The sequence below is a fragment of the Frieseomelitta varia genome, unplaced genomic scaffold (genome assembly GCF_011392965.1).
Source record: "Frieseomelitta varia isolate USP_RPSP 00005682 unplaced genomic scaffold, Fvar_1.2 scaffold_182, whole genome shotgun sequence".
Lineage (NCBI taxonomy): Eukaryota > Metazoa > Arthropoda > Insecta > Hymenoptera > Apidae > Frieseomelitta > Frieseomelitta varia.
In genome coordinates, this window is record NW_025109550.1 from 2,024,823 (window position 1) to 2,041,554 (window position 16,732).

The 16,732-nt window shown below is 39.2% G+C and overlaps 1 protein-coding gene and 1 long non-coding RNA gene across 2 annotated transcripts in view; one reads left to right on the forward strand and one right to left on the reverse strand.

Moving 5' to 3' along the window:
- The first annotated feature begins 7,430 nt into the window (after nucleotides 1–7,430).
- Nucleotides 7,431–16,732, forward strand: part of LOC122538869 — a 14,583-nt gene continuing 5,281 nt past the window's right edge. The window contains exon 1 of the mRNA XM_043673346.1: nucleotides 7,431–7,780. Within this exon, the coding sequence (XP_043529281.1) occupies nucleotides 7,681–7,780 (100 nt within the window). The 5' untranslated portion in view covers nucleotides 7,431–7,680. The remainder of the gene's footprint in view (nucleotides 7,781–16,732) is intronic.
- On the reverse strand, nucleotides 14,768–15,629 carry LOC122538871. Its single transcript, XR_006308936.1, has 2 exons — nucleotides 15,142–15,629; nucleotides 14,768–15,054 (listed from the first exon to the last, which is right to left on the reverse strand). It is a non-coding gene; the product is annotated as an uncharacterized LOC122538871 (long non-coding RNA).

Below are 16,732 nucleotides of genomic sequence, written 5' to 3' on the forward strand. Positions count from 1 at the left end.
AAAAAAAAAAAACGGAAGGTTTAATCCAATTGAGATACGAACTGATCCGCAGTCGCAGTCACTATGTTTATACATTTTTTCTCCCACGTTCATTTTCTTCCTCGTTGAACATTTCCGACCGTTTTAATTAAACAGCAAAAAAAGAAATGACCAGCAATTAAAACACGGCCAGGATTCACTATTGTGGAGCGTTCGCTACGATTAATCGATTCTTCGAAATTTTCATCCGCGGCCGTAAGTTACAGTCGAAAAGCAATATCGGTTAATTCGCAATCGAATTCCCAGGAAATTACATTTGGCGGAGGTATACTCGCAAGAGTCCCTCGAAATGCAACACAGATCAACCGAAACGATCGTTTAGAGCCAACCGTTTTATCGAAACTTCAAACAATTTTCTCGAAATATTATTCCCATCGTTTTTTCTCGTTTTCTCTCCTTTTCCTTCTTTTTTTTTTTTTTTAACGGAATAATTCACACGATTTTCCGATTCATTGAATCCCCCCGTCGAAATATCTTTCACGCGTACCACCTACGTACGCGCTATCTCTAGACTCTATTCCCTCTGCAGAAAAAGAGAACGACGAAAAACACGCGCGGCGGCGATTGAACGTTTTATACCTTGATGGTTATTTTCCTTTCTATCGTTGTAAAAAAGAGCACGCTCTCTCCCTCGCGCGTTTCTTTCCTTTGTTATTTGAACGCGATGCGGTTGCAACATACAATCCGTCCAGTTACTTCGAACTCTCTCGCGCGCGCGCGCGCACACACTAACGTGACGGATAATAGAACGAGACGCGCGTACACAACCTGTTACAAAACAGACGTGCGCGGAAAAAAAGAAGAGTCGTCAGCTTCTTTTATTTCTTTCTGCCAGTGAATTCGATTACTCAAGGCGCACGCTTCTCACACGATGTACATACGCACGATACCATGAACTCCCTTTCATGCCTCTCCAAAGGGAGGGTTCCTGTGCAGTTTCTGCGGTGTGTGTTTCGTCGTCGTGTTACGTTTTATCTTCCGACGTCACGGCTTCCTACGTAACGTAAATAGTTCGGCGGTTCGATCATGTTTCGCCCGAGCGTCCAGCCAGTAACGTAAATTCACATCGTGAAGAACAACCGGCAGCTCTCTCCATCTGTCCTTGGACGGAGAAAGAAAGTAGCAAAAAGAAAGAAAGTAAAAATAATCCTACGAATCTTTCTTCTTTGGTCTCTCGGCTCTCGAATGGAACGTGTCGTTGGGCCCCGGCTTTTGTTTTTGTAAGAGGGCGCAGTTACCCGAGCCTCGTCCGTGCAAACGCCCCGGCAGTACACACTTAAGCCGCACGCACACTGAATTCGTTTAGGCCCGCACGTGCGCGTATTTAACGCGCCGCGGACGAGCATCTTTTTCAAGCAATCGGTAAATACACACGTACGTGCACACAGGCTTTTTCTCCCCCTCCGAGGTGGCTGTTTTTCATTCTTGGACGCCTTCGTTTGAAATCGTCCGTACTTTTCAGCTATTGCTTCAACACCGTCCGTGCAATCGATGAAGCAGAACATCGGCAATAGTCTTTCAATGTTCAGTATGGTGGAAAGTTACGAAACTCGTAATAGATTAGAAAATAGTAGCCGTCACATGAAAATATTTTTTGTTTGTTATACGAAATTTTGATTAATTTTGCATTTTTTAACCTTTTCCGCTGGAATGACGCATGTCGAGAATATTTAGTCTAAAATTGCAATATTTTCTTAGTTTTACGTATATTGAAATATAGCCTGAAACCAAACTCAGGCAAAACAAATAATAAATTTATTGCTTTTTAGTAATTTCCATCCAGTGATATACCGATGAATTCAAAAAGAAGACGAATTGTTGTACACGGTTTGGTCACTCGTTATGGTCCGCAATCAGTTGCCAGCGCAAGTGGTTAAACCTCTTACGCACGTCGAGAATTTTTTGTCCCAAAATTGCAATATTTTCTCAGTTTTACGTATATTGAAATATAACCCAGGCAAAACAAATAATAAATTTATTATTTAGTAATTTCCATCCAGTGATATATCGATGAATTCAAAAAGAAGACGAATTGTTGTATACGGTTTGGTCACTCGTTATGGTCCGTGAACCAGTTACTAGCGCAAGAGGTTAAAATGATAATGATAGTTACATTTAATATAAAAATATAATATACAGTACATTTTAACACGATATATAGGGTGTCTCTCGTATAACCGAGTAGGTGATTTTACTCAATGAAAGAAGAAATAAAATTTTTTCATCAAAACCTTCGTTTCAAAAATTGAGTTTGAAAATTTATCAAGTGCGCGTGTGTTGTGGCAATTTTCAACAAAAAAGTGTTTTCACTCGTGTTTTCCCATGATTCGTTGCAGTGATAATATACATCCATAACCAGTCGTTCCGCGTAACAAACACATATATTTGCAAATGTGAACTAAAATTTATCTTGAAATACGATGGAGATGAAAAACGATATACGCGATGAAAAAAAAAAAAAAAAAAAAAAAAAAAAAAAAAAAAAAAGAAAGACGTTGCTCGTGAAGTTGCTTTTACGAAGTGGAGAGGGATCGTGTATATATAGATACAGCTCTGACGTGGTCGGACGTTTCCACGGGCGGAGAGTGAAGACGGTTACAGCGATTTAAAACCAGTCTATGAAAGCCGCGCAACATCCAGGCGAACATAGCGCACGTAGACAGAGAGAGGATAACATTCCAGCGCGTAAAGAGAGGGATCCGTAGTAAATTTAGCGCACTGATCTCATTCTATGGTGAATCCATGGACGAAAATAGCGGAGCGCGGTGAATGTGTTATTAAGGTGCGTTTAGGTCGGGGCCCCGACATGTGCGCGTAATCGGTGGTCAACAGTTACGCACCGCGTAGCTTGAATTCGATTCAATAAGACGTTGCAACGCGTGCCCGCCTCACTTGCGTGTAAATTGAACCGCATCCTTCCTTATGTCACCTTCGTCTAACAATACACATGTACACGTATACAACGTATACCCGCTCAGAAGTCTTATTTTTTTGTATTCAGTACTTATCGTGGACTTATCGTGCATACATATTCTACAATGCAGTATAATACAGTATAAAACAGTATGCAATATAATACAGTAAAATACAACATAATAAAGTATAATAATACAATATATCAATATATTGACAATCTTTATTGTACAAATTATCATCATATTATATTATAATATTCAATCATATTATATTACAATTACATAATTTTGTCTAATTGTATTATATTTATATTTGTTGTAAATACGACGGTTATTATATATTACATATTGCGTGCATAATTTATAGTTTGATGTCTTAAATATTATATTTATTGTATATAATTTATAATTTATATTTATTAATTTAGTTTTTATTACTTTATCATAATAAGATTTCTGAGCGAGGATAGTATGTACGTGTAGAATTTAATTTAAACTGAAAAGAATTGTTGTTGAGTTGTACATTTATCTGCAATGAATAAAGTCTTCAAGTATTGACGAAAAAAAAAGAATCGGGAATCTTATCTTTGATTTAAATATTGTATCATATTACCGGAAATTTATACGTTTTATTAACATAAAACTTCGTACAATATTGGAAGAACAGATATTAGCATCGATTATCATCTTGCTAACTATTAATTTGCAAATTCTTAGATTCTTCCGTTGTGTAACACTACACGGTAACTCGTTCCATATTTGAGGGTTTGAAATGATAGTTACCTGTAAGAAATATGTATTGTTTATTAGAAATTTTATAAATAATTGGACAATTTATTTTAGTCATCACGACTTGTATGCGAAATATTCTGATACGTTGTTCTAGTGATAGATATTTTCATTTGTTTATTTATATTAACATTTTTGTTAACCAACCAAAGTCAGGTACATATATATATATATATATATATACAGCGTCGCAGATGTTTGATTGCAACTGCGTGACAAAGTTTATTAAATGGTGGCAACTTAATCTTCTCGTAAAGCTAATTCTAATCGACGTTTATTTGTCGGTTTCTCGCCGGTTGTGTAGCGTGGATTTTTATGGCGGCGAAATGATCGTCGTGTTTCTCTCTATCGGATATTATATCACACGAAATAAAGGGGGATTATTCGTGTCGCTGAAAATAACGATACGCTGTTTTAACGAGACATTTATTAGCGAGAGAAAGTATGTAAGATATTTCCTTTTATTCGAACCACTTGCAATCGCATTGGCCTGTGAAAAGGGGTTAACAGCCGGCACCTAAACACACCTTTACGCGTAATAGAGGAACCGTGCGTACGCGCATCCGTTCGTTCACTCCTGGAATGAATTTCGAGCCGTGGCGAGTACCGGACTGGCGCACAGATGGCGTTGCCGGCGCGACGCTGATCGAAATTTCGGGAGGACGATGACTAGGTCTCGCTCCCCAGAAACTCTGATCTCATTTTTCTGTCACTGACCTTCCGCGAGCCTCTCGTGTCCACGCGCCACGATCATCATTGCACGGAATTTTGGTCAATTAACCAATCGTACAATTGGCTAGTTGAACCTCGTTTTTAATTTGTCACATTTTTTCCTTACACATATATTAACGTTTGACGAACGGAGTCTAAAAATACCATTTCTCAGACGTGGAAATCTAATATTACACTATTTTTATGACTTAACGACTGAAAATCATGAATAATTAATTTGAATAAATAATGTGAACAAGATTAATTTAAATATCTGTTTCTGTAATTTCGTTAAAAATAATTCAACGCAGTGACAAACAACTACAATTTACACGATAAGAAATTATAGAATATTACAGAGGTATTCCAAACGTGTCAATAGTTCGTGTTTGTCTATATCTAAAGCCACATATACGTGGAAGCGCAGAAGCTTTTGAACTATTGACGATTCTGAGCGTCAGCGATCATCGAACCATATGACATCCTTAGAATGCAAAGTATTGCCCACAATGGTGTAGAGATCCAAAGGAATCCTAAAATGTAGCTATTCAGAGATTCGACTGCTCGCTTTACTCGATTTTATTAGTTTCCTCAGGCGTTACCTTCCGTACGATGTAGGCACCAATGTTACTGTTGTTGATGGCGCTTACGCACGTCACAATCATTACCAGTACATACAGCACAATAATTACCAACGTCTGCATTACGTCACGTTTATACTTGCGGGATACACGCCTTCAGGGAAATCCTACGCGCGTTAAACGTCATTAATGTCCAAGCGTTTCAACACTAAAGCAGGCCATTCTTTTTCCTGAAGTGCCTTTTAAGAATTTTGCTTGCATCTCACACAACGAAATTTTAATAATTCGATACATAAACACAGATTCGCTATTGTGCATAACCTATCTTTATTATGAAAACTATTTAACATAATCAACCTGTCTTATCGTGGAAACTATTGTCTATGTTACATAACCTATCTTTATCGTGGAAACTGTTGTAGAAATATTTTCCATAATTTTTTCGTAATTATATATAGTTCCTTACATTGAAGCTGATATCGTACGAGTCACTATAAATTTGCATACGTTCATTCGAAATGATACGAACCTAAAAATTGTACAGATATTGTTAACTTATTAAGAAGAATTACTTTCGTGAAAATGATCGAATCGATTTACGCCGATGGGAAATGGCTCTCGTCTCCGCTGCAGAGCATCGGGATCAAATAACTGCCAGGTGTTTTGCTATTTCCTCGGGTTACAAGGGGTTCGCGTCTACTAGTTGCGGGGCGATTTCAACGAACATTTCTTAGGTTATGTCTCTCGGTGATCTTACGTACATATTTAACGAGTGAGTAATTCGAGTGTCAAAAGACGCAGTGTACAAAGGCATCACAAAGATAGTATCGGGGAGAAAATTGTCAAGGACGATGAATAATGCTCGAAAAGCGCAACTCTTAAGATTAGAATAATCACGATCGAGAGTGAGCGAACCAGATGGGTTCCTCTGACGCATCCGCGAGGACGCTTGGCTAGAAATAGAGAGTTGATCATGCCCGAAAGTAATCCCGATAGTGAAAAATATTTCCTTTGTCTACGGTCAACATTAACGAGAATAGTTACCGCAATAACACATCTGATCACACAATGATCTCTCCTAAAAGATCGAATAGCGAGTTATATGTTAATCAAACATTTAATGATAGATATGTCTCGTTTACAATTATTAATGAGATTCTCACATGTTGGCCCATGCGAAAGGAAACAAATTTCAGTCCGAAAGATCCTTTCTAGTGTCTATAAGTCGTAATTTAAAAAATTTTCTCCTCGGTGGATAATTTGTCGACAATTTAAAAAACTTCTTATCACGCGATACACGAAAGTTAGAAATTCCCGTTAACTACGGGATTTCATGAATTTAATTGATAATCGATCAAATTTCCAAAAGTCCAAAAAAATTTCTTTCTGATTTCAGTGATCGTCATTTTAAAAAACTTTCGACTCGGTTGATAATTCGTGGCAATTTCGAAAAGAATTCTTACGATGCGAAAGTCGGAATAGAAATTCTTGGTTAATGGCGGTAAAGATGCACTTGCACCTTCGAGTGATGCCAATTTCGGCTCCGAAGGTTCATAGGTCCCGCGAGTGGACACGGGCCCCTTCCTCCTCCGCTCGCGTATCGCAACAAAAACACGGGCATGGCAACAAGGAGAGTGGCGCGTCTTCCCAACCAGCTGGTGGAACGCGTGACGTCACGCTTCTACCTACACCAATGCTACGGCCGTCCTCACTCTCTATCGATACACACTCCACTCTCTCCCCCACCACCCACTTCGCGTTTTCCCCACTGCCAAGATACGGCGGGAACACATACACACGCTGCGTATATACACGCGCACACTGTCGTACGTGGCACGAGGCACGTGTCAGGGCCGTAGTTTCTACTGGTGCGCACTTCTCTCATTGCTGTGGCTTATTGAATCGTCCTGCTATTTATTGACAATCGCGCTAACTGTAAACTGATTGATTCTCTGTCACAGGCGCGCGCGCGTCTTTTTGGACTTTTGCACTCTTGTGACTTGCGTCATGAGAACATTCGTTTGTTCTGAGATTAGGTATTTCAGGAAGATCTGACAAACAAAATGACACATAGGTCGAACGTGTTTGTATATCTTCTTCGATTAGAATTAGCTGTCGAATTCTTATTACCACAATATAAATTGATATCATCGACGATATTTCGATCGTCACCTGCAAATCAACGAAATATATAATATACTAACTTATATTAAATATGTAACATACAGTATATTGTACGATGTTTAAACAAAAAAGTTATTGAGAAAGCGCTGGTTTTACGGTACGATCCTGAATCACAGTAGTGGATATACAAGGAGGTTAGTTGGAGTAGCCGAGTATCGGCGACACGAGCCGATCCGTCCCCACCACTTTGCCGACCGATCTCTGGCTCGAGTCTAGAAAAGTGGTAGAGCCGGCGGTGGTAGGGATAACATCTGCTCTTAGCGTGATTGCCGTGTATTGATGTGGCTTTATGGCGCGCGGCAGGCTGCGGGCAACAAAGTAAGCTTACGGTCGTTAATGTTCCCTACTACGTGAAATTCGAGGCCGCCGGAATATTGCGCCGCGTACAACTCGACGTGCTTCACCGCGTTCCACGCGAGATTCGCAAAGTTACGGCACAGGCCGGCTTCGACAGGCAAGAAATGCGAAGACCGTTCCGAGGATCGGTTTGGCCGGATCCGAAGATGTGTTGTTGGGTCAGCGGTCAGAGTATCTCGGCGAGAACCACCCAATATACATATGGTACAGTCGATATATACTATACACGGGTATATTTGAAGTAAAAAGTAATTGAAATACTTTTGTGAAAATAAACCATACTGTTTGAAAGTTTATTTTACGTACAGGTTGGCCAAAAAGTAGCTGCATTCTCCTGCGTGCAAATGAATAAATTTTTGCAGAATAAATGAAGTTAGCTCTACATTTTAAGATATACATATATGTGTTAGAAAAAAATTGATTATTTTTTGACCAACCTAATATGAGTATATTGATATAACTTGGTGAAAAGAGGTTATATAATGATCCACTTGCGATCGTTTTAAAGCGTGAACGTTTCTGCTTTAACAGTCAAGATTCATTTTTTTTTCTTTTTTTGAAGATACAGTGGGTGGGGGAAAGTGAGGATACTTTTTCCCCGAAAAAATTATAAAAATTCAAACGCGTGTGAAAACGTTAATGAATTCTTGTTGTGACTAAATTCACTGTGGCCTTGGAGATTGGAATTTTATTTTGAAATCTGCTGTACGATTTTTTTTTTTTTCACCATTTCATTAAACATAGTTTGAACATCAGGGTGTAATTAGGATAGATAATGTGGGGATTTTTTGAATTTTTAAATTAATGTTCGACGTTCCATAAAATGGTGCAACAAGTTTCAAAGGGTCGTCATCCCCCGAAATAAATAGTATTTGAAATATTTTTATTAAAATAAAATACCACTTGAAAGTTTATTTTATTTGACAGTGGTGTATACAAGTATGCTGAAATTTATATTTATATTTCAGACATACGAGTTTGGAATTATTGATTGAAATAATAATCGTTTAGGTGTATTATTTCCCAAGTAGTCGTGTGAAGTCAAATAAATTTCAAACGATATTTCAGTTGATAAAAAAATAAGTAATTATGTCAGATAAAAAAAATGAAACACCTTGTGGGATAATAATAATTTCTGTGAATATATTTATATTTTATTTGAAATACTATTTTTGTCAGCATTGCGCGTGGTATATACATTAGACAGATAGATAAGGCCAAGATTAGTCTTATTAGGATAGAAGCAATATCGCAATAGGCGCATGTAATAGCCGTCATAATACTCCTTTATGCTATTACATAATAGTTTCGGAAAACCTGTTGTTATAAATAACATTCCATGCAGTATTCAATATTGCACAACCGACCGGCGTTAATAGAAAAAACTCTTGTGTAATTGTTTTCCTTTCAGTGTGATATTAATGAAATATTTATCAGTGAGCGACGTTTTGTTCGACTTGACCCCTCGGGTCTTGCCAGTTTCTTCTGAGTGTCTTCTTTAGTAAACAGTGGTTATTGTACAACGGACATGGATGAGACAATGTATTCACTTGTCCAAAAAATCTGAAGACAGAATTATCACTAGAATTTCATCAGATATCACTATGTCGGATAATGTATTCACCAAACAAAAAAAATCTGAAGACGAGTTATCACTAGAAATTCATCAGACATCACAAATAATGTATTTATTTAACTAAAAATTCTGAGTTGTCACTAGAGTTATCACTAAATTTCACCAGGTTTGTCACTCGAACGTGACAAACGGAATTTGAGTGATTATTTTGCTGGTTATCTCCGTTTTTTCAACTTAATTTGCCCCCTGGTGTGAAATCAATACGATAGTAAAAAAAAAAAAACTGACGAGAAGATTCTTTTTTATTATCTTCTCAGTCATCGATAAATCATCAAGAGCATTTGTATTTATTAATTTTCATTACGAAGAATCGAAACTCGAAAACTTCGAATACGCGTTCCGTTAACGACGTTCTCTACAGTTTCCTGTTTCTTCCATTTCTTCGCCACGAGTGTTCGTAACTCGATTTTACAACTGAAAGAGCGTGCCGGCAATAGCTCTCGCGCCATTTTAAACAGAGGCGGGTAACGACGATGGAGAGAGGGCATTAAATTTAAAACACCGGCGACGAATGCATCCGTGGCGGATCGATTCTGCGATTGATAATGCAGTATCTATGTACGACTTGTTGGAGTAATAACGGAAGGGGGAGTGATCGATCAGAGACAGCTCCAGACAGGAGGAGAACGGGGGGAGGGCGTCGAATTGTCGTCCCCGTTCTCTCGTATTCATCGCACTCTAGGCTCTCCGTGTTGAAGTCAGCGATTCAGAGAAAGTGAGGAGTGACATTCTTTTCGCGCGTTCCCCGGTTTTTTCGTGTTAACGAAATTGTTTCCAGACGCTGCTTGCATTGCACGCGCGCACGTCGGCCAGGAAATTGGCCCCGAAATTTGTCGTCAGATTTTTTTATCCGTCAAATTTTTCAACCTGTTGCGTCATGCCTTTTTTTTTTTTCGTCTCGTTTCGTTTCGTTTTGCTTTTTTAAACACGATTGGGATAATACGCCCAGAACGTGTTCTTGTAATATATTGAGAGTGAACGCGGCTTTTTTTCGTTGCGTGGGGGGGAAAAAGGTACGAAAAACGGAAAACGGCAGAGAAGTGAAAACAAAACTGCTTGCGAGCGAATTATCGAGACTCTTTATGTTGCTTTATTTCGCGCGGTGAAAAGCGTCCATCCACATATATATGTGTGTGTGTGTGTATTTTTTTTCTAAAAGGAAAAAAGAAAGAAAGAAATAGAGATTTGTTTCGAGCGAAATTCGTGGAACGGTGCGGCAACGGAGACTAGAGGAGACCAAGGTCATTTAATCGCCGCTCATGGCTCTTAAACTTAACAAACGCGTCACCGGGTCGATTTGATTTTACGTAAGACCGATTTACTCTACCTCGTGTATCCCGCCATATATATGACAGAACGTAATAGTAATAGTACGTTTCACAAGCTCTGATTTAGTTTCGCAATCGATGCCGCGCATTTTTTGGAATTTAGTGCATCATCGTCGAGTTCACTCTGAACTTTCGACTCTGGATTAGGCTTGGGTTCGGTTTAGTAGAATTTCGATTTTATCTTCTGCTTCTTGTTGACAGTGATACTCTCGTTGATATTCTCGTTCGCTGAAACTAACAAGAACTGAGCCATTCTAAATGCGAACAGTTTTTCTTTCTCCGATGTCTTCGCTCATTGTGGCTACGAGAGAAAGTCGTTCGAATGGTCGCGGCCTATTTAACGATTGGTTCGTGCAACTTCAACGTCATTTTTTTTTTTTTTTTTTTTTTGCATATTGAAACCGTGGATAACAGTTTTCGAGTTGCGAAAAATCGATTTTCGAGGTACATAACCTCAACCTGATAGTCTTTTTGATAAATTTATTATTACATTCCACGTGATTTTGTGAAAGGTGAACTCTCTTCTTTGGCAAAGAAAAAAAAAACGAAGGAAAAAGAATGTAATGAAACAGCTAAAATAGGAACAACAGAAAAGTTATAACGGGGCCCGGGGAAACGGTACCGTGTCCTTCATGGAAACGAGCCTTCTACGAGACCACCGTGGCTCTATCGGCGTGAATCTTAAGGGATCTTTGTTTCTCGAGCACGTTATCTGGAGAACATATCTTTGTTCAGAAAGAGTATCGTGACATCCACTTCCTCCTGCTGTATAGTTTCTGAAGATATATAGTTTATCTAGACAAAAGCAGAATAGTTTTTACTTCTTTCAAAGTATATTTCAAATTTAATTAACACTGGAACTATACCGAGGACCAAAATTTATTTTTTTTTTAAATCGAGTCGAAAGAAAGCAGAATGCAAGAAATAGGAAAAAGTTTATAATGCGACAAACGAACTTTTATTCGTGTATTTTACAAAAATCATTCGAACGTTGTAAGTTTGAAAAATCACTCTAGAAAATTATAAATTGACAACTTGGGCTACTTTGACAATTAAATGTTTGCAACGCATTGTCGAAGAACGTCGAGCGTAAAATTTAAGGCTCTTTAAGCGGAACGCATTACCGGAGAATGTCGAACGTTAAACTCAAAGGCGTTTCTTCCTCGCGCGGCGTTGTCAAAGATGGACGCGCGTAGCGAGATAAAGCATCGAGGTCCCGATTCGCGAAAGAGGCGCATTAATTCGGGACGAGAGTCAAAGCAGCGTTGTGGCGCGAGCACGGGAAAAAGAAACCCGCCTGTTTCGTTATTCGAGTCGAGTAAAAGTATGTACTCGCTTTGGCGCAATTAACAAGCTCCGCCAGCAATCCTTGCTTCGAAGCTCGCGTGCGTGTTTATGCATACACGCGCGCCGCTACCTGTACACTATCGTACAGGGTATCTCCAATTAGATGCTTGCTCGATGTCTTCGTACAGAGGCAAAACGGTTCCATTCCTAAACAATCGTTGCTAATAACCATCTGTCGGTAAATGTGTGAAATCACAGTCGAACGACCGTTTCGAACGCTGAAATTCGACTCGCGTAACTTCATAACTTTAACGAGCACAGGTTTATTTTTCGTATACCTGTTTCTACGGGGACGAATGAAAACACGCGTGCCCTTCAAAAAATCGATGTAATCGCATTCTAGAAGCAACTTGATTACACGCTATTAACTTATAAATTTCGTTGCCTGATGTTGTACAGGTTAGGAGGTATTTATTATATTAACGTTATACAACACATGCAGCTTGCTTGGTAAAGTAGGATAAATACGGAGCACCGTTTCCGAGTACATGGTCGCGATGCGTTTGATCATATTTTCAAAAATATATCTCCGTCGCATTACGATTTCTACGTTGCTTTCATATTTACTGAGATTATTTGCGAAATTCATAGAGATACAGGTTTGAGAAAATAATTGGCCTCGAATATATGTTCATATTACATATTTTGTTAATAAAAGTCAGCAAAAATTCCCGGGTAAAGATTGTGAAAGTTCTTTAAATTTTGCTCACAAAATCGTAAGCTGCCGTAACACAGTGTTCGACACATATACATGTAAGAAAATGGCGAGAGAAAGATAATAACTTCGTTCTGAATGAAAATTTTTGAAAAAATTATTTGTTAAATTTGGGTCAAATTTCTTATATCGAAAAATAAATTTTTGCACAAGTAAATACGTATTTTTTATAAAAACAGTAATTTCAAGAATTTGACTCTGATAGACTTATTCCTAAAGACTCTATAGATGTTGAAAGATTCATTATAAATGTTAAGAAGTGACATCGCGTTACTAACATTTCACGACGTAAGATTTTTTAGATATTACACTTCGAATATCCAACCGAGAACACTGTGCCCACGCACAACTTCTCATTTTGTTAAATAAAAAACGATGTTGAATAAGTTTGCTCGCGTCCTACAAAACGTTCCGCACGGACTTCCTTGCGCAAAAAGAGAAAGCGAATAGCGTCTTCCTCGCCTTCTGTCACCGAACGTGCGTGTTCTCTCTCTCTCTCCCCTGTCGACTGCGCGACAAACGACACGCGTTATATGTGGACGTGAACAGCCCGCGCCGCCTTCCTCGGGGTCGCATGCGCGCATGCGCGAGCCGCGCGCGTAGTACACACGGCCGGCCGTGACGTCACGCGACGCCCGATAACACTTTTGTTGTCGTCGGCCTGTCGTCGTACGTATGCCGCGATTACGCGTGACGCACAGTCGCGCACAGTTCAGTCCCGGACACCGACCGTATCCGCCGTGTGCCGAACCGCGGATTCCATTTTGTTCGTCTGATCTCGCCGTTTCGTATCACGACTTCGTACTCGCGCGCACGGAAGAAACTTTCCAGTGTGACGTGCTCGCCAATTCATTCGTCAAGTGTTTAAAGAGCAAATATTTTTACGTCACGTGGTTGATCAATTGGGTTTCTGACGTTTCTTTCTCTCGCGGCCGAGGAGGTACGTGGATAGTGCAGTGAGCGTACACTGAGCCGACAGTTACAGTTCCGCATTAGTTCGAAAGTGAGTTCCAATCGTCGACTTACGTTAATGATATCCTCTTTTCAGCGATGTGTAATAAATATAACGATATATACCGACGATTCAACAGAGATTCTGTCACGTCGAGTTATTATAACTGCTTCTTCTTTATTATATTATATTCGCGATTGTAACGGATGTAATGTAGTAATATAGCGGAACTTTGCCCGTCAAAGTGATAAGAGAGCAAAGCGTAATCTGTAATGAAGGTTTGGGTTTAATTGTAAGTACATTCAACGAACATGTTGCGCGTGGCTGTTTTTTTTCTTTTTCCATGAACGTGAAAAGGGGGGGGGGGGATAGAGTATGTACCCTACGTCGATAAAACAGAACCGACGAAATTTTTGAGTTGTTAATTGAACTGTTATCGGCTGGATTCTTACCCGTGCGACACGACGGTTGCGTCACATCGCCCCGCAGGAAGTGGAAAAGTACCGCGCGGGGGCAATCTGTCGCGTGTAGCTTCTTTTGTTCGCGTAGAGAGAACGGAGACAAGCGCGCCCGCGCGTGAACCGTACGGCGATCCGTTGTGAAGAGGGAAAATAAAGCGAGCGTTGATAATCCAAACAGTACGTGTAAACGAACCAGAGCCGAGTGTGATAAGCGACAGCGTATCGCTGATACACGATAAGAAGCGTAACCGAACGCATAATGACACAAAAGATCGTCGGTGCTTTAACACTAGAATCATCAAAGTGTTCAAAACGATGGATTTATAATTTCAGTTAGATGTAAAACAATGCATTTTTTGAAAAATAAAATTTTCCAACAACACTTTAAAGCTTGCTGCACGATTTTCTTTTATCGTTTTGTTGAACTTTGAACTTTGAACCACAAAAGTTCCAAAAACCCTCACATTTTTCAAAGTGAAAAATTAGTCTATCTTTGTAGGTTGAAGTTCAATAAAATGGCAACGAAAGGGGAAAGAAAACGTACGGCAAGTTTTGAGGGGAGACTTCAACCCTCGAAACGACTAGGCGAATTTAGTTACGAACGTCCTCGCACGCGCTTTAAAATTTTTGCAATTTCTAAGAAAAACAAGAAAAAGAAGTTTAAAAGGAAGCTTCAAAATAAGACAAAGCGAGATTATTACATGACTTGTTTTTATCAAGTTATAACAGTTTCCAAGTGTCGGCAATTTTTCACCATCGTTCGATCATGCTGCTTACCGCATATATAATATATGTAAAGTGTGTAAAAGCGTTTCGGCGATTTCCTTTTAGTTGCACATTCCTTTCAAGGCCCCTGCGAGGAACGGACGCAATGACGTCTGATCCGGCTGTCCCCGTGCACCCACTTTCTACTTGGAGCAGTTTTAATATGGAGCTCCTCGATAACTCTTTTCCTTATTTACATTTTATACGGTTTCCACACGCGAACCGTGCACTTGACAAATTTTCAAACACGATCTTCTCGAAAACGGAAAAAATCCTGCAAAAAATTTCATTTATACCTTTTTGTCACGTCTGAAGAATTATCTGACAGTAAGCTCCAAGTACACTTGATAAATTTTCATACTTGATGTTCTTCGAAAACAGAGGTTTTCGTGAAAAAATTTTGTTCCTCCTGTCCGAGTCATTTTTTTACGTTGTCTTCCACTCGGTTATGGAACACCTGTATATAATATTTTCTTGAGCGATGTGATTCACACGATCCTATTATCTTCTCCGTTATCGGAAACACCTCGACAACCTCTTGTTTTCGTCGCTAGTTTGAGAACGGCTCCTGAGGAAAATTCAAATGCGTTTGAGAACGAACAGGGATCCTCAAAGTATTTTAAGTGTATGCGTGTGTTTTGGAACGGCGCGTTTAAATGGATCTAATTCCGGCCGAGGTCGGAGCTTCGTTTAATTGCCAAACACTGCGCCACGGTGATGTAAGATCAGATGTAACGGCCGATCGAAGTGACGTAGTTTTTAAAATGACTCTCTCGTAAGAATTGGACGATACCCAGCGAAATTTGGGGCTAGAAATTGTCGCCCGTTCATCGCGATCAATCTAGACTTGCTTGGACTAAAATGTGTGAACGAATTCGAATCCGAACGATTCACGTTAGAATTGTAAACATTTATATTTTCTTCTGTTTTTCTCTTTCCAAATCTTCATCTTCGATCTATTCAACAAATACAGTACTTTTTTCCTTTTTTTCCTAAATCTTCGTCTCCGATCCTTTTCAACAGATACAGCATGCTCGTAATTGAACTTAATAATACGCACGCGTCGGGGAAACTTCCGTCTTCCACTTGGATTTGCACGCGTCGCATAAATAACGTCGATCGTATTGACAGTTACGTTGTTTCAAATAACTGTACCGGATAAAAATGACGAAGGAGCAAAGAGAAAGAGAAGACGTACAAACGTACGAGAAAACGGGGGGAGTACGTGCATGTACACTCTCGCTCAAAAGTTTCGGGACGCGTTTGTTTTTTTTTAATATTCAGTGCTCATCAATACAGTATAATACAATACAGTACAACATGTATGCAATATATAATAATTGTAAATGATACAATATATTAACATATCAACAGAGTCTGTTTTATATTCATTGTATTCAATTATATCACATCGTACATTGTGTACAATACATTAGTATATATATATATGAACAGTAGTTTGTTTTATATTCGTTGTATTTAATTATATCGTGCATTGTACATTGTGTTGTACAATTTATATTTATCGTACTGTCGTACGAATGTAGTAGTACTCGCCCTAGGATTTCTGAGCGAAGCTGTGTTTACGTGTTGTGTACGTACCTGTAGTACGTGCGAGCAAACTTACTGGTAGGAGAAGGGAGAGGACCGACGCGCACGAGAGTCAGCGACTTTTACAGGTTAGGTAACGTTTATCCGTGGTGGCTTTTTTTTTTTTTCTCCTTGCGGAGAAAGTTAGCTTAGATGCACTTCGAGCGTAAAATCGTCTATCATCGTGTATCATCGGGCCTTTCTCATTTCCTATATCCGAACTTAATTGAACGACCTTCTGACGATGGATTCCGTGCATCCTTGATTCTCGTAGTCGTGTATTGGACACACTATTGGAACTTGTCGAAAATAATCTACAAATTATAAAAAGGAGATAAATTTTTTTTTTTTTTTTTTTTTTC